The sequence below is a fragment of the Chelonia mydas genome, chromosome 1 (assembly GCF_015237465.2).
Source record: "Chelonia mydas isolate rCheMyd1 chromosome 1, rCheMyd1.pri.v2, whole genome shotgun sequence".
Taxonomy (NCBI): domain Eukaryota; kingdom Metazoa; phylum Chordata; order Testudines; family Cheloniidae; genus Chelonia; species Chelonia mydas.
The window spans coordinates 242,259,259-242,281,929 of record NC_057849.1 but is presented as its reverse complement, the minus strand read 5'-3'; the positions used below and the strand labels follow the sequence as shown (position 1 = coordinate 242,281,929).

Sequence of the window (22,671 nt, the reverse complement as noted above, 5' to 3'; positions counted from 1 at the left end):
ACAAAATGAATAACATTCTTAATATGGCATGATTGTAACAATCTAATTTGAAAATTATATGTGCATTTTTATTATCAGATTCTATATCTTATTGTTGGACTTAGATACTTTGGCTGGGGTACAGGTGAACTCATGAAGAGATTTATAAAGAATAACTAGTGAAGTATGAGTTATTAATTTATTTTGATAGCCATAAAGAGACTATGAGAACTTCAACGCATCAAGATTTTTTGCCAGGTTATTAGAAGTTCATCACTGAGGTGTCAACATTTGTTACACATGCTTGTTCTGAGAGACAAGGTGGGTGAGATAATATCTTTTATTGGACTGATTTCTGTTGGAGAGCCCTAAGTTTTCGCAGGGGAATTTATGTGAATTGAGAGCTTTTATCTCCCCTCAGAGCACACAGCGCACCTCCCATTAACAGACATTCTTTATTTTTGTTAATGGTTACCCAAGCAAATGTGGTTTTGGCCTTCCTTCGGCTATTTTCCTATGTTTCAAAGTGATGTTTGGTTTTAGATCCTTTCCCCATTTTTCCATCAAGGTAGTTTTATCTTCCAGATCCAGCAATAACTATTATGTTATGTGGAGATCAGGTCCTTTGAGGTGACTTTTCCTGTATTTAGTGTTTCTATCCTTATTAATGGTCTCCTGAAACCTTAGCTTTCCACATGGGATTTGATATAATGCTTTAGTTGCAAATAAGCCAAAACTGGTCTATTAATATTCCCTGTAACAGTATGTTTCCATAATGCTATCCATACAGAATGGTTGGGCAGTGGTTATATACACTTCTTTCCTCACATATATATTGATTATAAAACCCTGGTTAAAATTCTAGATTGTTTCTGAAGGGTGAGAAAAGGGTTACCTTGACATTATTGGCACAGCCTGTGTGTGACAGTGCTTAGTGCACGTTTACTTCACAAAATGCATGGCCATGTTTCAGCAGAGAGGCTAAGGACTGAATGTGGCTGGAGATAGAATTAGTTTGTCATTGCTTAAAGCCATCTCTTTATGTGATCTTGCCAATATCTCTCATCACACATTTGGGGAAGCTTTGCTGCTGCTGCCTGTGATGGACAGGTTAGGTAGATAAACAGAGCTTTCAGTGCCAGCCTTCTGCTCAAGAAAAGGAATGGCTGGTAACTTTAAGATGACTCAAAGAGGTGGTGGTGGTGGAGGAGGACACATGTCAAGGTTCCTTCCCCACTCTGAACTCTAAGGTACAGATGTGGGGACCTGCATGAAAGACCCCCTAAGCTTATTCTTACCAGCTAGGTTAAAAACTTCCCCAAGGTACAAACTTTGCCTTGTCCTTGAACCGTATGCTGCCACCACCAAGCTTTTAAACAAAGAACAGGGAAAGAGCCCACTTGGAGATGTCTTCCCCCAAAATATTCCCCCAAGCCCTATACCCCATTTCCTGGGGAGGGCTTGATAAAATCCTCACCAATTTGCATAGCTGAAGACAGACCCAAACCCTTGGATCTTAAGAACAATGAAAAATCAATCAGGTTCTTAAAAGAAGAATTTTAATTAAAGAAAAGGTAAAAGAATCACCTCTGTAAAATCAGGATGGTAAATACCTTACAGGGTAATCAGATTCAAAACATAGAGAATCCCTCTAGGCAAAACCTTAAATTACAAAAAGACACAAAAATAGGAATATACATTCCATCCAGCACAGCTTATTTTACCAGCCATTAAACAAAAGGAAATCTAACGTATTTCTAGCTAGATTACTTACTAACTTAACAGGAGTTGTGAGGCTGCATTCCTGATCTGTTCCCAGCAAAAGCATCCCACAGACAGACCAAACTCTTTTGTTCTCCCCCCACTCCAGATTTGAAAGAATCTTGTCCCCTCATTGGCCATTTTGGGTCAGGTGCCAGTGGGGTTACCTTTAGCTCCTTAACCCTTTACAGGTGAAAGGATTTTGCCTCTGGCCAGGAGGGATTTTATAGCACTGTATACAGAAAGGTGGTTACCCTTCCCTTTATATTTATGACAACACACATGAAAGAAGTTGAATGAGGATACCTTCAGAGAAATTAAGGTCAGCATTGTCAAAACTATCTGCTATTTTGGGTGCTCAACTTGAGAGGCCTGGGGCCTGATTTTTCAGAATACTTAACATTTTTATCATAGTTTACATCAGCAATTCTCAAACTTTTGTGCTGGTGACCCCTTTCATATAGCAAGTCTCTGAGTGCGACTCCCCCTTATAAATTAAAAATACTTTTTTATATATTTAACACCATTATAAATGCTGGAGGCAAAGCGGGGTTTGGGGTGGAGACTCATAGCGCACAACCCCCTGAGGGGTCCCGACCCCCAGTTTGAGAACCCCTGGTTTACATGTTCAAAGTATAGTTCCCTTTGACTTCCGTTGCAGCTGGGAGTGCTCAGCACTTCTGTAAATCTGGCTGCATGTATCTCAAATCCGGTGTCCAGAAAATAAGGAACACACAGTTAGTGCCCCTCCCCCGTGCAACAATCTGGGCTTACATGACTTGCCCAGAATTCACCCAGGAACTCTGTGACAGAGGCAGAGATAGAATCCAGTTCTTCAGCGTGGCATTCAGATACCTTACCATGAGGGCAACCTTGCTCTTCCACTACTCTGATCATTCTCAGCCCATTTCTGTTCCCTGCCACCTATTTCCCTTTGTCTGCTCAATAGCTTTACTATCCTCTGCCTGCTTCACACTCCTCTGTGTTCCAAGACAGGTTGTTTCCTCTACCTCTGTGGGTGCCAGCAGTAGGGTTATTGAGAGCCCAAGTGGAATTGTCTCGGCTCCGTTGTGGTGGCTGGTGTCACAATGGGAGGCAGGATGAGTGATTGCAGGGAAAATCCTGCTGTCCTTGTGCAGCCCTGGGAAGATGCTCAGTCTGGTGAGCACAGAGAAGCTGTGAGGAAGGGTCAGTGGAGACAGACTCTGCTACGCATGTGCAAACAGTGGCTTTTCGTTTCTTTTCTCTCCTCCCCCATCCCCCAGAGGCTTATAAATATTAGAAACGTGTGGGCAGATTTTTGTGGGGAAAGCAAAAAGTTCTAATCCTCACACCAGGCATGGACCCAGCCTGCCAAACTTCAAGTCCCTGTTCCACATCGTGGAAGCACTAGGGCTTCTCAATGAAATGGTAAGGATTTAAAAAACAAAAAAGTCGAAAAGGGTATTTTTCTCTTAACCTTGTAAACAGCTAAGCTACAGTAGCTGGAACTTAAAAGTAAACTAAAATAAAAATTCATCCTCCTGAGGCTGACAGCCATCATGGACGTTTCAGCCCAACTGGTATAGATTTGGAAGTTATTATAATGCAAAGTTACTCTTAGGCAACCTTAAGTAAAGGCAGCACTGCCTGTAATGAATACAGAAGGGTTGGTGCGTGGTGACCTCTCTACCTTTACCCAGCAGGGCAAAGAAAGAGGACAGATAAGTGGGAAAGATATCAGACAAGCAACAGTTCTCAGGCTGCTGGCTGCATTTATCTTCACAGACACAGACAAATCCTTTTACTATAGAAAGGACCCTGCCACTCTGGTCAAAACAAATACAGCCTTACTTCCACCTGTCCCCAAAGTGCAAGGGAGAAAAGGGTTACTTCAGCTGTCATGTAGGCCAAGCCTGGTAGGCAAATCAATGCCTTCTACAGTTTCTTTCTCATCCGACTGCCAATGAGGCTCATCAGTATTGCGGTGGGGAACATCTTCCAATCAGCAGAATATGGAGTGACTGGCTGTTTGGGAAGGATTTTGACCCCCCATGCTGCCGGATCCTACTCAGACTTCCTCAAGGGAAGAATGTTTCTTGCTTCACAAGATGTTTCTTGCTTTGATATACAGGTATGGTTTGCTGCACTAGGCATAGCATTCCTAACCCAATTTTCTGCTGATTTCATGTCTTCCTTTGCTTGCACATTGCTTGAGGCCAGAGATTGGCATTTTACAGAGCTCCACAGGATGAAGACCCTCTGCAGATATTGGTGTAATTCAGAGATTATACGAATTTGTGGAAACACTATAAGTGGATTTAGTCCTTACTCCAATGTCTGCTTCAATTTCAGTAAAAGGAAACAGCAAACCATTTCTATTCAGGGCCGGACTAAACTTTTGTGGGCCCAGAGCCAAATATATTTGTGGGCCCCCATGGGACACTAAGCAGGAGAGCCAGAACCTCACCTTGCCCCACCTCTTCCCTCCCCCCCCCCGCCCCCTGGACCTGCCGCTTGCTGCTCTCCCTCCTCCCCCATCGCTCCATCCACTCCACCTCCCTCCCATCTCTCCCAGAGGTTTAAGCAAAGCGAATGAAGTCACTGTATGCTTTGCCTTTATATGGCCATATACTTCTTTTCTGACAAACAAGAAATCTTAATCACATGGACCAACTATCCACTTCCAGGAAATGCAGACATAAACACGCATGAAACTTTCCCCCATAAATAAGCCTAATTTGGTCCTTCATAACCCCATACAATTTTTGACTGCTCAGTGCATGGTACCTTCTAAACCCAGATCTTAATTACATTTATTACTAAATAATATCTTTAGCTGATAAATAAGAGTAATGTTTAATTTCTTTGGCATCCAAAAATCGAAGACTTCTGGACATGGTGGTAAACTCTACATAATAGTAAAATTATAAAATAAATATATTGTATATATACCAGAGCAGGATTGGAATTAAAATCCTTGAGATTTCAATATTTGCACAGAGGCTAAAATGCACAATTTCCAGTAACAACAATAGAAAAGTCATGTCTAATGCTCTTTTCACTGCGCTGAAGATGGTGTGGTTTATTTTTTGCCTTTGTATATCACTATTCCTTAATTTCTGGAGCAGAGCCCAGGCCTGGGTTGGCAGAAGGCTGCACATTGGGAGTGAGGGGTACTGGCAGAGCTGTGGGGGAGCCCAGGGCTAGGCTAACAGGGGGCTGCCCAGGTCGGTCCCTTCAATGAGGCAGGAGCCGGGGACAAGCACAGCAGGGGTGTCAGTCCCCAGAGCAAGGCAGGAGCCGGAGACAAGAGCACAGTGTGAGGGGGAAGGGAGTCGGTTCTCAAGCAAGGCAGGGTCCAGGGGCAAGAGCACAGCGGGATGGGTGTGTGGACAGGATCCTCCTGGGCACAGCACAGAGCTGGTACCTAACTCTCTCCACCAGAGCCAGGTCCTTGGGAGCCAGTTTTCTCTCTCTCCAGCTGAGCTGCAGCTCCTCCAGGCAGCAGCAGCTGCTCTTCCCACCCTCCCGGTGGGGAAGCTGATTGCGCTTTCTCCTCTAACTGGACTTTTAGTGTACTGCCAGGTCCACTTTTTGACCGGACTTTCCAGTCAAAAAACTGGACACCCAGCAACAGGGTCACCAGAAGAGGGGCCTCATCACTTTTAACAGTGAGAGGGCTATGCTTTCCTACTTTTTTCCTGCCATAAGGGTGAGTGATTGTGGGGGGAGGAGAGGAGCAAGTGGTGGGCGGAGCCTGGGGAGAGAGGCGGAGCAAGGGTGGGGCCTTGGGGAGAAGAGGCCAAGCCAAGTAACGTCAAGTAATGCCAAAAAAAAAAAAAGCATACCGCAAACTACTTACAGAGACAGTAAGGTAGAAAAGAGAGAGAGAGAGAGCATAGAATTAAATGAAAAAAAAAATGGCCAGTTTATTTACTGGGACAGTAATACATTACACTGTAATTTTAATTGCAACATAATTAGATGTATATTTGCTGCTTTTAATTGATTTCTTCAGCACTGGATTGTTTTTCTCAACCATTTGACTGCATGATCATACTACACATTTACAAGCACATACTTTATGAATCCCTCACAAGGCATTCACCTAGGATTATCTATAGGTATAAGAAACATGGCAGGGAAGGGTTAACATGGGGATTATTTTAACTTGAAATACAAATGATGCATTTTTGGAACCAAGAATTATTCAACATTTTTTGCTTTTAAACAAAAGGTACCAACAAGAAGAGGAAATTTCTCATGTTCAATATTTTAGTCAATGAGCACATATACTTTTGTATTCTTTACCATCCAGAAACACTGCATCATTTAAGCCCAGGAAGGCATTACGACATAATTTCAATTCAACATAGGAGTAGCCAAGTTATAACAGCAGTAAACATACAGTACACAAATTTGTGTTTATCACAAACATCACCAATGTTAAAACTGTTTGGAAATGAACACAGCAGTTGGTATGGTTTGTTAGATACAGATCATCATGCAAATGGAAATGTTCAATAGATTACAAAAGTCACAAAACATCAGATTTTGTTGGGTTTTTTTTAACATTTTTTTTAACAAAGGATCAAGTTAATTAACCCTTTAACAGTCAAACCATAGGGCTTGAAATTAGGGCAATAACTAATGAGATGCACTTAATTTACCCACTGGCATGGTGCACAAAATCATACCTGTGAATAATAAATAAATAATAATAATTAATAACAATAATAGCAACCATTTAAAAAGCTAGATTTTTCTTATTTCTTCTTCACAGCTGATTAAATGAACCAGCTAGCAAACCAGTTCATTTGTGTCAGCCTCTTTTGTTCATTAATCTCCAGCACACCTTTTAAATCAAAAACAAGTTTTAATAAAAAACCATTTGTTTAACCATGTTTACTAATGATGAGAAAAACCATACAATAATCTCCACTGTTTCTATTACGGCATAATAATGATGAGCAGAACAAACACCTCTATATAAAGACAGTAATTGGAACCCAAGGCCCTATCACCCAGAGTCTGACAACAAATTAACTACATTTATAGAATATGGGAATTTTCCTTTATCTGACGTCAGTTTGTCACTTTGTTAACTTTAGATTTAATAGAGGGGGATTTTCAAGAACTCCACAGGAAAGAGATTAAAATGCAAGGAGGATTTAAGCCATGCTTCTTAGGATGTAATGTACAGACTCTTTGTAACAGCTGTCTTGCATTTCTGACACGGGGAGTAATGGTTCATACAAGAAATAAGAATTCTCTAGCTTCATCATCATGCTTATGGAAAAGACTACATGATTTAAAGAATCTCATGCACACATTTTATATTGCATATTTAGGTGCATTTGTGCCTTAAGGCTAAAGGCAATTAATTGCTTTTTTGTGTATTTCTTTTTGACAGAATATTTAAAAATTAAAAAACCCCAACATTCATCAACGGTGAAAAAAGTTCTGAATACTGTATATCTCCTTGAGACATACTGCATGTACAGCAGGAGAAAAACAGAAGTAAATTGAGGGCTATCATTTTTAAAGAGGTAAATATAGCAATGATCATGCTTCAAATGTAAAACATCAGTGCCTGCAATTTTCAAATAAAGACTTCTTTAGTACAGAAAGAAACAACTGCAACTCCAACAGATGTACATCTATCACTTGAGAAAGGGAAAAGACCTCTGAAGAGCATGTGTAATCTATAACCTCATTATGCAGCCTCACCATTTCTACTGAAGTTGATGGCAAAATTCCTCCAGTGATGCAAGGTCAAGTTCTAAAGTAGCTAGCATAATATGGGCCCAGTTCTGCTTGCATTGCAGCCAGTGTAAGCAGGATTGGGCCCCATATAACTAGCTGCTGTACGTAAACACTGATACTCATATGATTTCAGGTTTGCAGCCTTCATTGGCGATGTCTTTATCATCTTTTAACATATCCTCCTCCTTTTGTTTACAGATATGTATGGCAAATGGTTAAAACCACTCCATATTTTTAAACAGGAAAAAATGGAAGCATAATCTTCGTATTAAAATTTTCCACCTTATCTTAATAATAAACACTTTCAGTCTACTAATCCTAATGTATAGTTATAATTACATTCATTCTACTTGGGTTGAATAAGCATGGAGATGCCAACCTGTCAGGGATCAATTAAAAAGGATCTCCCTACTGCCTCTATCTAGAAGGCAAAGACCCTTACATGATTTGAGATGGGAAATTATCAATATTTTCTCTTTCTATAAAAGTTTCAAGGTTACCTTCTGACACTGGTAGAAAATATATTCTTCCCTGCTCCCCTGTTTTACAATTTTTCATTAATTCACTTTCTTCTCACCTTATATTTTAATTTGATTTACACTGTTTATTTTGTTTTCCTTCCACAAATTTCCAGTAACTGGCTGTTCAGATGTGGATCATTTGTTTCTACCAGGAAACAACTCTCCCAAGGTCAGAAAAAAGGAAAAAGCAGACATGCAATTTATAGGCTACCTGACACCCAGAGAGACTCCAAGGCCCTCTTTATGAACAATATCTGCATTTCAAACTGAAAGTCTGGACAAGCTTTTGAAAGGCGCTTCTTTGCTGTGGGGGATACACATCAGTATTTCTAAGTATACCCAGCCTTTAAGAATATATGTGTTCTTTTTTTCCCTTTATTTTAAAATCAAGATAGATGGCAATGTGTTAGGAATGATTTTTTAAAATGGCTACATTCAACATTTTGCCAACATTAAAAACAACTTGGGGTTTGTTTTTTTTTTCCAGCGGAGGTTCAGAAACAATTCCTACCAGACATTTGGTAAAACTTTACATCACTAATTATCATCTAACCAAGAAGGCTTTACGTTTTCTGAAGTTTAAGATACGTTTTTTTCCCCAGTGAACTGACAAAAGAGGCAAGACTGCTCTGGGGCCTACAAAGCTTTATTTCTTACAATGCAATAACCACAGTCATTTTTACATTTAAGTTGGTTCTTTCCTAGATCTCTTAAATTTCAAGCACGTATTCTTGCTTTATTATATTTAAAAAATTATAAATTGATTAGGAATTAAATTAAAGCATCACAAGAGAATCAAAACTTTAAAAAAACCCACTTATTTCTGTAAAACATGACCAAAATTTCTAATCCACGGAACACTCTTCTATAACTCTTGATCCAAATGGCCATACCAGTACAGTATTTCAGAGTTGCTAATTTTACTTTGAAAATCACAATTAAAAATGAATATACTATTGAAAGAATATTTCAAAACAAGTATTTTCTCCACAGATTCATATCTATATAAAAAAAGCTAAAACATATATTTAAATTAGGGGGAAGAAATGTTCTTTGTAGTTTCAACAGATGTTTGGTTTGGATATGAAAACAGGAGATAATATTCTAAATACAGTTTACAGCAACTGTGTACAGTGTGGCAATGCTAATTCTTTTCTCACTTAACTGATATGCAGTAGCTATCTTTGTTGGACACAGATGCTACCACTGAGGAATAATAATATACTGATCTAACATCATCAGGTATTCTGAGGTGCTTTTTAAAGGCAACATTTGCCCAGACAAAACAGTTCTTTAATAAAAATCTACATAGCAGCTAATCTTAGTGCCAAACAGCATGATAATGCTAAACAAGTTTTATCTGACTTTTCTGTAAGAAGAGTAGGTTAAGTATGGCACTAAATAGTTATGTGAATGCAGTACAAGAAGGATCATGTGAACATCTTGGAAACGTATATAGAAACAGTGCAAAGAGTTGTTAGGTTGGTATGATCAGACTTTTACATGAATTTGTTTCTGTTTTTCTCCACCTCCGATTCTACATGTTTTATTACATTAGCTCAATGGCTCTGACAAGGTTATATAGTGTACATTGTTGATTACATTAGGATACTTCTATTTACAGCACCTTCATTACTGGTACTATGGTAATGATTGTTAGGCACACTGATTGGCCACTGATTCTTTCCTCCACTTATGTACTGTACGTTATTACATTTGGTAAGCATTTTTAGTATTGGAGGACAGTGTTCTTTTCCTCAGATTCAGTTATATTGAATTATTCCAATTATATCTGTAACAATTTTTTTTAATTGCTGCAAATAGTAAGCTGTATTTGTATTTCCATCTTGTGGATCATATTAACACCACAGAGAAGAAACAGACAGAAACATGGACATGTCAACGCCTGTCTTCTTTAAATAAGTTAAGGCCACTGACCAAAAGCAAGGAGTATGCTAATTAGCAACGAATGGGCAGTACTTGTATTTTTCCATCTTGATGACCAGATAAGAAGCCCAAAGGTGCTAAGACACCACAGCTTATTTAGCTACTTGCCTTGCTGTCAGATTCTGTGCAAAATAAATTCAGCTATCCTTCATTTTGCTATGCAACACAGCTTTATTCAGCATTTAGAGGAGAGAATCTTTAATTTGGAACACTGTGCACCATAGGTCACCTGAGTAGTTGTCATAAACTGACAATGAGCTAAGGTTCTGTATTTGTTAATATTTGGCAAGGGAAAAAATGCACTACAGTAAAATCCTGCCACTTTCATTCGAAGCTATTAACCCTACATGCATGAGGTATTCAACCATAGAATATCTCACGCTAAATGTACATAACCTCACCATTCTTACTCTTTATACTTTCACTGGTCATTCCTCAAACTAGTACCCTCAATTTGGGAGCAGGAGAAAAAACTGAAATTTTTAATTAACCCACAACATTTTACTTCAAGTTGCTTTAGCTTTTCTTTCTCAGATGCCAAACAGAACCCTCCCCACCCCCCCAGAAAAAGCACCAATTCATCTACTTGTCTGAAATGCAAAAATATACTTAAAATGCAAGCAAATATCTGAATGAAAATCAAAGCATCATTCTTTAATCTCCTTCTTAGGTTTAATAATCAGCTTCCAGTGAAGACCTAGAACAAAACCAGCAGCTAGTATAATAGAAATTAGAAAACAAGTGCATAAACAATATCAGTGCAACAGCAAAATACAAAGTCACTGTTAACATTCCAATTCACCCCATTTTCAATGTTTTTGTGCAATAAAAAAAATAGGCCATACTCTCTGGCCAAGATAACAATCATCATTTTTTTTTTAAATACTAACTCAGTCATTCTTAACTTAAGCTATTTCTGGTTGTTTTTTAAAAATAAAATGAATTAAATACAACTCTCACCAAAAAGAGAAACAAAACAAAAGAAAACCCAAAAAACAAGGACCACATTTTATAAACACAAAATTATGGTGCAAATAAAGTAAAAATAAATATCACACCCTTAACAACAGAAAAGAAAATCTGACCTAGTTCCTATGGCTGAACGTGGAGGATGTGAAAATAGGATTTTGTAACATAATTTTTTAAAATATTGGCTAAAGTCTCTCAATATTTCAGAGGTAAAGCCACGCAGCTGGGAGGAACATTTTCTCACGCTGTTAAATTTCACTAAACTTCAGGTGTGACAGCAAAGTTTGAATATAATTAGAGGAACCATAAAAAGTCTTTTTGACAGGCAGGGCTCTGTGCTTTGTATCCTTCTTCTCAGCCAACACTCGGTTGCCAAAACGGATATGAATCCAGACTTGTCAACGCCGCAACAAGGCAGGATTGCCTACCGGGTCCTTGGGAGCAACTTATACCTTTGTTGTGTGAGCTCCACTCAGTTTGTGTGTTTGTTTTTTCTCTTATGTTGCATCTGAAGATTAGGGATAAGGAGGAGGCTTGGAGAGACAGTTGAGAGGGGCACACTGAGAGCTGGAATGTGGCTGCTCTTCTGGAAAGGCTACATCAGGACTGAAAATTAAAAGAAGAGAAAAAGTGTTTAAAACACATGGCCAAATCTTTACATGAATGTAAACAAAACAGGTGTGGGCACAGATTTTCAAAGGGGATAAAACCCAGCTTGCAAATTTGCACCCTCCATTTAATTCAGGCAGTGATCTGCATATGTAACATCCCTAATGTGCACATACAAAATGGCCCTTGCACATGTAAATCAGATGCTGAAGATGTCCTGCTGTCCAATTAGCACCACACTGGCACAGAGATACCAGTTTCTAGTAATATCCTGGATAAACCTTATTGAATTAAATTGCATCTTATTGAATTAAGTTTAAGTATCTTTGGTGCCCATTGTATTAAAAATGCAAAGTTTATATATGATTGTGGGGTTGTACGTGACTTCTCTAGTGGAGAGACATGGCCAGTATAAACCTTGGGAAGTGTTATCACTATATTAAACAATATGCCAGACAAACATAAGAACGGCCGTAGTGGGTCAGACTAATGGTCCATCTAGCTACAAAGTTAAGTGGGGTTCCTAGGAAATACCTGGGTGGAGGTGAATGCAAATTACCACCTTCCATTATGCAAAGACCCAACCTTCGGAAGCTTCGCCATGAGGAGGGGACCCATTCTCTGGCTGATTATCTGTTCACACTTTCTGTACACTGAAGACCCAAACTGTATGAAGGAGTGCCTGTTCTGAGCCAATGCGGTTATGAACTTGTAACCAGAGAAAACCCCCTGTTGGTTTGAAGAACTGACTCCACCAGAGTCCTTTTTGAGTTGGGGTGATCTCTGGTAAACTTAGTAGCATGTGTGTAAATTCATTTATTGCTTTAATATGTTTTTTTCTGTAAAGCTTTTACCTTAAGAAAAAATGTGCTTGCTTAGAAAAAGCTGTGTGGTACTTTATAAGTAGGTATCCTAAAAATCTGTTTGCTGCAGAAAAACACAGAATTTGTGGTTTTACAGGGACTCTTTAATTTTTACATTTTGTGAAAAAATAAAAAACATATATTAACTATTAACTAGCTTTTACTGAAAGTACCAGTATCACTTATTCAGTGTGTGCAATCTCCCCCTCTTGTGGTTGATTTTTCAATGAGCTTTAAATTTACATAGCTAAACATATTCCAATAAACTGCTTCGGGAAAATAGTGGTTACTCAACGACAGATAGGGGTTTGCGTTTTAATGCATCTCAAATTTCACTTCGGCCTCTAGATGTGAGTAATTAAAGTTAGAAAAAGATGCTGAAAACTTTAAAAATCACCCCTAAAGACCATGTCACTGAGTTTGGCAAGGACAAATTTCACATTGATGGTAATGTGCTGTTCTGTACTTGTATGCAGCAAGGTTGTAGATTACAAATTGCAATTCTATTAATTTTATTTTATTATAATGATTGATGGCACTCGTAGGCTTCAAACTTGCTTAAAAATTGTAAATCTATCAATAAAACCTTGTGTTCAGCTGATACCTATCTATATTGTGGCTAGGAAAACAAAAATACAGCATTTCATTTTAATCGTGGAAGAACACAGATTTTAATGTTTTTTTTTAATTGGAGAATTTTGGTTTTTTTATTGTGGAAAACTAGGATCCCTGCTTATAACTGTGGGTAATTACGCTGTTTATAGTCTCTGAGGAGAAAAGCAAAACAGGCCTGCTTAGGCATTCTGACTCTACCAAACAGGTAATGGCTGGGGACATGGAAACCTGAGAGTGGGTGCCCCTGGTGGACCATAGAGGGAAAGACAAGTGCAGTTGCCCTGAACTGTGACACACAACTTCTGTTTGCATGCTTAGATGAGGAATGTTGTGAAGGGAAATGAATGCATGAGCAAAATGGTGGGATCAAATTTAAACAGCAATTCACAAGTGCCATATGATTTGCACACTAGGGATTTTATATGTTCATATGATGATCCATACTAAACTGAAGGTGCCAGTTCAGAAGCAAGGTTTCATCCCCTTTGAATACAATGTACCAACCAAAGCATTTGTTCAAACCCACTGAAACCTGCCTTTAGGGGCAGCATCACTGATAAGTACCCTTTAATGCAGGGGTTCTCAAACTTCATTGCACCGCGACCCCCTTCTGACAACAAAAATTACTACACGACCCCAGGAGGGGGACTGAATCTTGAGCCTGCCCGAGCCCCACCACCTTGGTTGGAGGTGCCAAAGCCCAAGGGATTCAGCCACAGGCAGGGGCCCTGTAACCTGAGCCCTGCCACCCAGGGCTGAAGCCCTTGGACTTTGGCTCTGGACCCAGGCTTCCGCTTTGGCCCCAGACAGTGGGGTTCAGGCTTTGGCTTCAGCCCCTGGGCCCCAGCAAGTCTAAGCCAGTCCCGGTGACCTTTTTAAAATGGGGTTGCGACCCACTTTGGGGTCCCAACCCACAATTTAAGAACTGCTGCTTTAATGCTAGCAACCACTTTAAAACACTCCCAAGATTTCCAGTAATGCTTTGTTTGCTTTCTAACCAACTTTGGTTTGTTGCTTAAGACAGGTTTCATTGCCTATTGTTTTAAATACTAGTCTAGAAACAATATTCACCCAGGGTAAACTTCACCCCTTACAGCATCTCATTTGGCCAGGCTGTCTTTGCAGGGGTGAATTGCACTGCCAGAAAGCTTTTACATCTGAGGCCTGCTTGAGTTACAGTCCTTAATTTTTCAAGTGAAGCATCAGGCACATCAAGCTTCAGATACAGTATGTGAATAAAATCAACCCATAAACACCTGCAGTTTTTCAGTCTGTCTGGGAAATGTCTTTCTTTTTTTCTTTTTCTTTTTTTGACTCAGTATGTATTATAGTCTGTCTGGCAAGCAAAGTGAAGCACAATTGCCCTTGTACTTGTTCTTCCAGGGCTTTTCTATTTTTCTTCCTTTAGACACTGCACTGTCTCACGTATATATTATCCCTCCAGTACAGAATTTTGGCGCATTGCAGATATTGGCTGAGGGACTGCAATTAGTCTGCTGTTGGGAATGGATCAATTGGAAATGCCAAAGGTATTTATAGCATGTTGAAAATGCGTAAATATGCACATACAGGATTTAATTAGCGGAAAAAAGAAGTTCCATTTGTTCAAAGGCCAAAAAGAATGTAGTTCATCATCACCACTGTGATTTTACTATCAGGCCATAGTTTTCAAATTTGGGGCGTCTAAGAGAGTTTGGTGTCTCCCTCCCACTGGAATTCAATTGGGCACCTAACTCCCCTTTAGACTCTTCTGAAAATCCCTATCTAGCATGCCTAAAGTTAAGCTCTTAATTCCACGTTTAGGCCTTTAAATAGAAGACGCATGATTATGGAATGAAACCTGCAAGGTGCTGGGTACCTTCAATCCCCACTGGCTTCAGTCACTGTTGAGGGTGTCCAGCACCTCAAAGAATGAGGTTCTTTAGGAGGGACTCACCAGGGGAAGCAGGGTTCAGCACTTTTGAAATCAATCCACTTCTCTTTTGGGGCAACGGGCCGAGCACTAATCCAGCCAAACACTTAAGCACATGAGTAGACCCACTAGCTGGGTCAGTGCCAGAATACTCAGCACCTTGTAAGATCAAGCCTCATAACATATGGAGTTAGAAACTTAACTTTAGGAACCTGGGCTCGTAAATTTTGGCCCAAATATTTTCCTAGCTGGATTTGTTTTACATTAAAAAATTCAATGATGGTACTTTCCTCTGTATTGCTGTTAGTGAGATGCAACAACATGTAAATATAGAGCTGGCATTAGGGGAGGGGTCTGAATTAGCTCTTTGCCTATTCTGGTCATCCCCAATAAAGGGAGGGGTGGGGGAGGAGACACAGAAAAGGGTGACATTTAGGGTGAAATTATCCATTTACTGAGAGCAACAGAAGACCTCTGCTCCTCTTAAGTCTTCAAAATAGAGCTTAAGTGGGACTTAGCTCAGGCACAGATCTTGTTTTCCCCCTCAGTGAAGGAGTGAAATTCAACCTTAAAGTAGCAGGTGATAAGGATTTACTACGAGGTGGCCCCATAATCCTAGAAAGGTCCCATTTTTTCTGTGATTCCTGTGATTGGTTGATAATGGTAGAGTGGAATGGAAAGACTCATGCAATTTTTTCTTGTTTATACAGAGATCTATCCAAATGTGTTGCCTGTCAAAGCTACCTTCCTACCTTTAAAAACAAATAACAATAGGTGATACATATTAGCAGGAGGACCTGGTTGCAGTTATTGTAATACAAAAATATCCCAGTACTCAGGACATTAAGCATGTGTTCATTTTTCTATTCACGGTACTGCTAAGTTGGAGATCATCTTAGTATATAAAAACATTTTTATGCATAAAGAAATATGAAACAATTCTGTCTCACCAACCTCTTAATGACTAATAATGTTAATTAATAATAAATAATGATGAGATAACTGGCTCTGTGGATGGGGGGAAATGGTGGACGTGATATATCTTGACTTTAGCAAAGCTTTTGATATGGTCTCCCACAGTATTCTTGCCAGCAGGTTAAAAAAGTATGGATTGGATGAATGGACTATACGGTGGATAGAAAGCTGGCTAGATCGTCGGGCTCAATAGGTAGTGATCAATGGCTCCATGTCTAATTGGCAGCCGGTATCAAGTGGAATGCCCCAGGGGTCTGTCCTGGGCCTGGTTTTGTTCAACATCTTCATTAATGATCTGGATGACGGGATGGATTGCACCCTCAGCAAGTTCGCGGATGACACTAAACTGGGGGGAGAGGTAGATACGCTGGAGGGTAAGGATAGAGTCCAGAGTGACCTAGACAAATTGGAGGATTGGGCCAAAAGAAATCCGATGAGGTTCAACAAGGACAAGTGCAGAGTCCTGCACTTAGGATGGAAGTATTCCATGCACCGCTACAGGCTGGGGACCAACTGGCTAAGCGGCAGTTCTGCAGAAAACTGGGGATTACAGTGGATGAGAAGCTGGACATGAGCCAACAGTGTGCCCTTGTTGCCAGGATGGCTAACGGCATATTTGGCTGCATTCGTAGGACCATTGCCAGCAGATCGAGGGAAGTGATTATTCCCCTCTATTCAGCACTGGTGAGTCCACATCTGGAGTATTGTGTCCAGTTTTGGGCCCCCCCACTACAGAAAGGATGTGGACAAATTGGAGAGAGTCCACCAGAGGGCAAAGAAAATGATCAAGGGGCTGGATTTGATAGCAGCCTTCAACGACCTAAAGGGGGGTTCCAAAGAGGATGGAGCTAGGCTGTTCTCAGTGGTAGCAGATGACAGAACAAGGAGTAATGGTCTCAAGTTGCAGTGGGGGAGGTTTAGGTTGGATATTAGGAAAAACTATCTCACTAGGAGGGTGGTGAAACACTGGAATGGGTTACCTAGGGAGGTGGTGGAATCTCCATCCTTAGAGGTTTTTAAGGCCTGGCTTGACAAAGCCCTGGCTGGGATGATTTAGTTGGGGGTTGGTCCTGCTTTGAGCAGGGGGTTGGACTAGATGACCTCCTGAGGTCTCTTCCAACCCTAATCTTCTATGATTAGAGGCATTAGAAGAAAATAAAATTACAAGTTTATCAGCATGGGCAATTGAATGGTTTTTGTAGCAAAAATGCACACAATACTAATAATTTGCAATCCTCGTCAGTTTGAGTCTTGTAGGGAATATTGATCTGATCCTTGTATTGACTCTGACATTGTCACTATCTCTGTTCAGAATAAAAAATATAGTTGAGCAATTCAGATTAATACAGCTGTACATAGATAAGCGTTAGATCATCTATAGGATACAATCATTAAAGCACACACTGCAACCCGTGTGTTTCTAATGATGGTACATAGGAATGAAATCAATGTGGCAATGTATTCTTGAGTTCAAGTGTCAGCTATGTTGAGTAGTGTAGGCAGTATGAGATGACAGTAAATTACTAATAATAAAACAAAACAATACAAAGGAGGGAGAAATGTGGAGTTTTTGACACATAATTGGGAATAAACCTGCAAATTACTACAACTGGACATGGGAATCTCTACACCTGTGATGTGTGCTGCTTTTACAACATAGTTTTAATGCATGTTTTTATTAAATTCTGTTTAATGGTTAATATTATATAGTTAATGGATGATGATTGCCGTTTGTTTGAGCTAGAATTACTGTATATTTTTAAGTGGATTTCAACTATGATTGAAAAAGCTAATCATGTATTTCTAATGCCAGTTGGAAAGTACTATGCAAAGCCTTTTAATGTTATTCTTAACTAGTATTTTCTCTTTCCTAAATAGACAATATATCATACAATGTTATCTAATTAACATTAAGTCATGCCTAAAATGAATCAGCAGTGGAGTATATTTACAAACCATAGATGCCCAATGTTATTTCATGAAAACTATGGTTTTGTACAGATAACATGTCAGGTTTTAGAAATACTTTATTTCATGTAAAAACAATCAACTCACTTCCTTTTACTTTAATCACTTGTAAATTTATGACAGATGACCAGGAGTTACATTTTTGGCTTCATATATACACATAGAGCTCCCAATGAATTAGATGGAAGCCTGAATATGGCCCAAAGTAAATATCATAACATACAATCTCAGGGTAATTATATGGTAATATACTCTCTACAGTAATGCAGATAAGTGGTTACAGGTGATGATGGGGCAAGAGGAGGTTATTTACCTTATAATAACTAGAGATTCGTCGAACGTGTGGTCTCTATCTGTGTTCCACCGTGGAGACGCATGTGCTGCATGTGCCTGGAGTCAGAGAATTTTGAAAGCAGTGTCTGCTGGCCCTAGGATGATCAGACCTCCTGATATTAGCAGGACCGTCCCGATATTAGGGGCTTTGTCTTATATACGCAACTATATCACCTATCCCCTCCCCCACCCTCCACCCCCCCCCCCCCACTCCTGCGAAAAAGAAAGTGTCCCAATTTTTCACACTCGCTATCTGGTCACCCTAGCTGGCCCGCAACTGCATCCTGGGTCTCTTCATGCCTCCCACTGAAGAGATAAAGGGCGGGGCAGGCCAACTGTCTCTTCAGTTCTTTTTCTACTGCGAATCCAAGTATGGTCCGAAGTAGAGGGGAAAGAGGACGGGTAGTGGATTATAGAAAGGGACAGCGCATCTTGATGAATGTCCAGTTACTATAAGGTAGATAACCTCTTCTTCTCCTTTGAGTTCTGGTCCCGATGTGTGTTCCACGGTGGGTGACTGACAAGCAGTAGTCAAGAAAGAGGAGGGTGCATGGTTGCAGGCATCAGAGCTCTTTGAAGGACCATTGTCCCAAAGGATGTGTCAGTGGTGAAGCCCTGTGGAGACCATAATGTCTTGTGAATGTATGGATGGAAGTCCACATAACTGCCTCAACCAGAGGCACTTCCTGAAGTGATGCTACAGACGTCGCTTGTGGTCTTGTAGAATGAGTCCTCACCCACTATGGGGGAGGAAGGTGAGACAACTGCTAGCAGAATAAGATACAACTTGAGATCCTCTGAAAGGAGATAGTGTGATGTTGGACTCTTTCTGGTATAGCAATAAACAGTCTGGGAGATTTTCTAATCAATTTTATCCTTTGTAGGTAGAAGGTGAGAGCACGTCATATGTCAAGGGAATGAAGCCTCCTCTCCTCCACAGATGCATGCAGTTTTAGAAAAAACAGGTAAGTTGATTGGTTTTTTTATGTGAAACTCCAAACCAACCTTGGGAAGGAATTTCAGATGTAGCCATAAACAGACTTTGTCTTTATAGAATAAAGTATATGGTGGATCTGCCATTAGGATTCTCAACTCATCTACCCTCCTGGCTGAGATGATGGCCACAAGGAATGCAACTTTCATAGATAGCTGCATTTCCATGTCTCACCTAACAGCTTGAAGGTATGCTTAGTGGGAGCTGACAGCACAAGGTTCAAGTCCCAATGAGGGGAAGGCTTCCTTACTGGTGGAAAGGTCTAATTAGGCCCTTTAAGAATCAGAGTGAAAATTGAATAAGCATCTGCTAGTGGATGGCGCACAATGATTGCTGCCAGATAGCCTTGTATAGAGCGGAGGGAAAAGCCAGCCATTTTGACAGAAAGAAGACAGTCCAAAACGAAGGGAACATCTGCTGACTTGGGAGATATGCACATTTGATGCACCCAGATGGAGAAACGCCTCCACTTGGCTGAATAGGATTTCCTAGTGGAGCTCTTTCTGCTGTTTTAAGAATGGTTTGTATGGCTTCTGAACGGGAAAGTTCTAGTGTTGATGCCCATCCAAAAACTAAGCCATGAGATGAAGCATCTCAGGATTGGGATGCTTGATCCTGTCCCTCTCCAGGGTGAAGAGAACAGGAAACAACTGGATGCTGATTAGAGGGCAGGATGACAGCCACATGAGGTTCAGAATCCAAAACTGCCTGCAGCAGTAGGGGATAATGAGGATGACTCATACCCGGTCTTGACAGATTTTCTGCAAGACTCAAGGTAGGAACAGTTAAGGAGGAAAGGCATAGCTCAGATGACCCGACCAGGAAAGAAGGAGAGCATTACCCTGAGAGTGTAATCTTACAGCACCTCTGGAACAATATGTGTTGCATTTCCTGTTCATTTGGGAGGCGAACAGATCCCAGTTGGGAGTCCCCCACTGAGCAGAAATGTTGTTTACTACTGAATTCCCACTCCTGATTGATGGAGAAATGACATTGTGATTGGATTCTTGATATCAATTTCATAGGGTGACTGATTCTACGCAGAGGGATTGATCTCACCCCCTCCCTGTCATATTGTCTGACATTGTGGGGACATGGTAGGACCTTATGAATTGCAAAAAGACTTTGAAAGCATCTCAAACTGCCCAGAGTTCCAGAAGGTTGATGTGCATCCTGGCCTTTTGGGGCATCCAAGTGCCCTGAACCATATGGCTCTCCACATGGGCTTCACAGTCTGAGACAGAGAGTCTTTAATGATCATCTTGTCTGGTAGGATGGTAGGAAGAGGACCCCCATACACTCCTGATGAAGATCCTTCCACCACATTAGAGAAGCTGTTACTCTAGCAGAAATTGTTACCATGGTGTTCATGTTGTGTTTGGTTGGTGAACACATAGTGTGGAGCTATGCCTGAAGGCAATGTAAGCAGAGTCTGGTGAATGGGGTAACGTAAGTGCATGAAGCCATGTTCCTTATGAGAAAGGAAAGGAAAGTTCTGATTGAAGCTCAAGAGTTGCATACGGCCCGATCTATCAGGTTGCTCATGGTGTGAAACCTGCCCTTTGGCAGATAAGCTCTCACTTTGCTGAATTGAGGGTGGCCCTTATGAAGTCTGTAGTCTGTGTCAGAGAACAGACTTTTCCAAGTTGACTCCGACTCTTAGGGAAGAAAATAAGCATTGAGGTCGACCTGTGGGCCTCCTGATATGTCTCAGCAATGAGAAGCCAATCATCAAGATAGGAGAAGACTATGAAGTCATTCCATCTGAAATAAGCTGCTATTACCAGGAAGACCTTGATAAAAATTCTGGGGGCTGTAGCAACGCCAAATGGGAGAATGCTGTATTGGAGGTAGATGGGGCTCACCATGAATCTGAGAAAACTTCTGCGTGCAGGGTGAATATCCATGTGTGACATCTGATTAAAATGTGATCATGTAGATCATTGTTGCTACCCCTGTTGTATAATTGCAACAAATCTTATACAAAGTATGCCATGTAAGGTGTCAATGGAAAAGTTATGATTTGCCAAATGTGATTATCCCATTTGTATGCATGCATCATTTTTGTATCTGAAGTTATGAAGATTGTCTATGTGCCTATATTTCAAATGTGTTTGCTCCTGTGGTAACACCCACAAGGCAGTTTACATCCAGTGTAGCCAGCACATTGTGAATGAAGTATTCAAGTGATGGCCCATCAATGAAAACAATGTTGTGGAAACAGAGTGCTAAATGACCCCTAATCGTGTAGTGGTGGTATTGTTAAGGGCTTGCAGCTCTTGAACTCAAATATATCTTTTTGCTGGAGAGTGGTGTTGACATGGTGCTGCATATGTGGAGGGTGCAGGGAAATGAGACTTCTGTACTCTCTGCTTCTTACGAGGAGGGTCGTAAGATCACTGGTGATAAAACTGTTAAGATGCCAGTCTAGGTCTGTGAGGTTGCTTGTGATAATTCCTTTTTGGGGCAGGTGTATATATTCCCAGGGAGCGGAGGGTGGCCTTTAAAGTCCTTTAAAGTTCGTAAGAACTCATCTCTCTTTTCATTTAAAAGGTGGGCTTCATCAAAGGGCAGGTCCTCTATAGTGTTTTGGACCTCCCTGGGAAATCACAAGGTGGGTAACCATGACTCATGGCACATTACAGTGGCCATTGCCATTGACCTAGGTGATGTGTCAGTTGTATCAGTTACTGATTGAAGTGCAGTTCTGGCCACCAGCTTGCCCTCATCAATACAAGCCTGGAAGTGAGCTCTGTCTTGTGGTAGTTTGTCTACAAAGGCTGTGAATGTTGAATAGTTGAGATAGTTGTACTTACCCAACAGCAGCTGATAGTTCACTATGCAGAACTGAAGGCTAGTAAATGTGAATACCTTTCTTCCCAACAAGTCTAGATGATTAGCCTCCTTGTCAGGAGCTGCAGATTTAATGTTTTGTTGTCTAGATCTCTCAGTGGCAGCCTGGACAACCACAGAGTTTGGCGCAGGGTGAGTAAAAAGGAATTCTGCTCCCTTGATGTTTCTCTGCCTTCATTGCGGTAGGAGCTGGTGTATGGTGTAGAAGCTGGTGTATGCCTTCATTGGGGTGGCTGGTGTATGCCTGACTCCTCTGGCAGGTTCCAGAATAGCTTTATTGACTGGACTATTTGGCTGGATCCAGTGGTTTGCAGAATATCTGGGAGCTTGTGTTGGGGATCCTGGACCTCTTCCAGGGAGGTCTGGAATGCTTCTGCCACCCTGCACAATAATGACTGAAACTGTTTATGGTCATCCAGGGGGGACGGAGATGCTGGGGTGGTTGCTTTGTTGGGTGACAAAGAAGAGAATCTTGTCGGTACTGGTAGAACCGACAGAACTGGTTCATAGTCCTTGTCTTCATTAGGGTTGGGGGAAGCGCTGACTGTTCTCTCAGAGGGGAATGGTGAACAGAATCCCTGGCAGATTGCAAGGGTCCCATGTTCCCGAGTATGCTGGGTCTGG

The 22,671-nt window shown here is 40.8% G+C and overlaps 1 protein-coding gene across 7 annotated transcripts in view; it reads right to left on the bottom strand.

Moving 5' to 3' along the window:
* Positions 1–8,639: 8,639 nt before the first annotated feature.
* The window catches only part of BICD1 (BICD cargo adaptor 1), a 263,678-nt gene continuing 249,646 nt past the window's right edge, over positions 8,640–22,671 (bottom strand). For all 7 annotated transcript variants that reach the window (XM_037878550.2, XM_043540936.1, XM_043540942.1 and 4 more), the window contains one exon: positions 8,640–11,531. In XM_037878550.2, the coding sequence (XP_037734478.1) occupies positions 11,441–11,531 (91 nt within the window). In that variant the 3' untranslated portion in view covers positions 8,640–11,440. The remainder of the gene's footprint in view (positions 11,532–22,671) is intronic.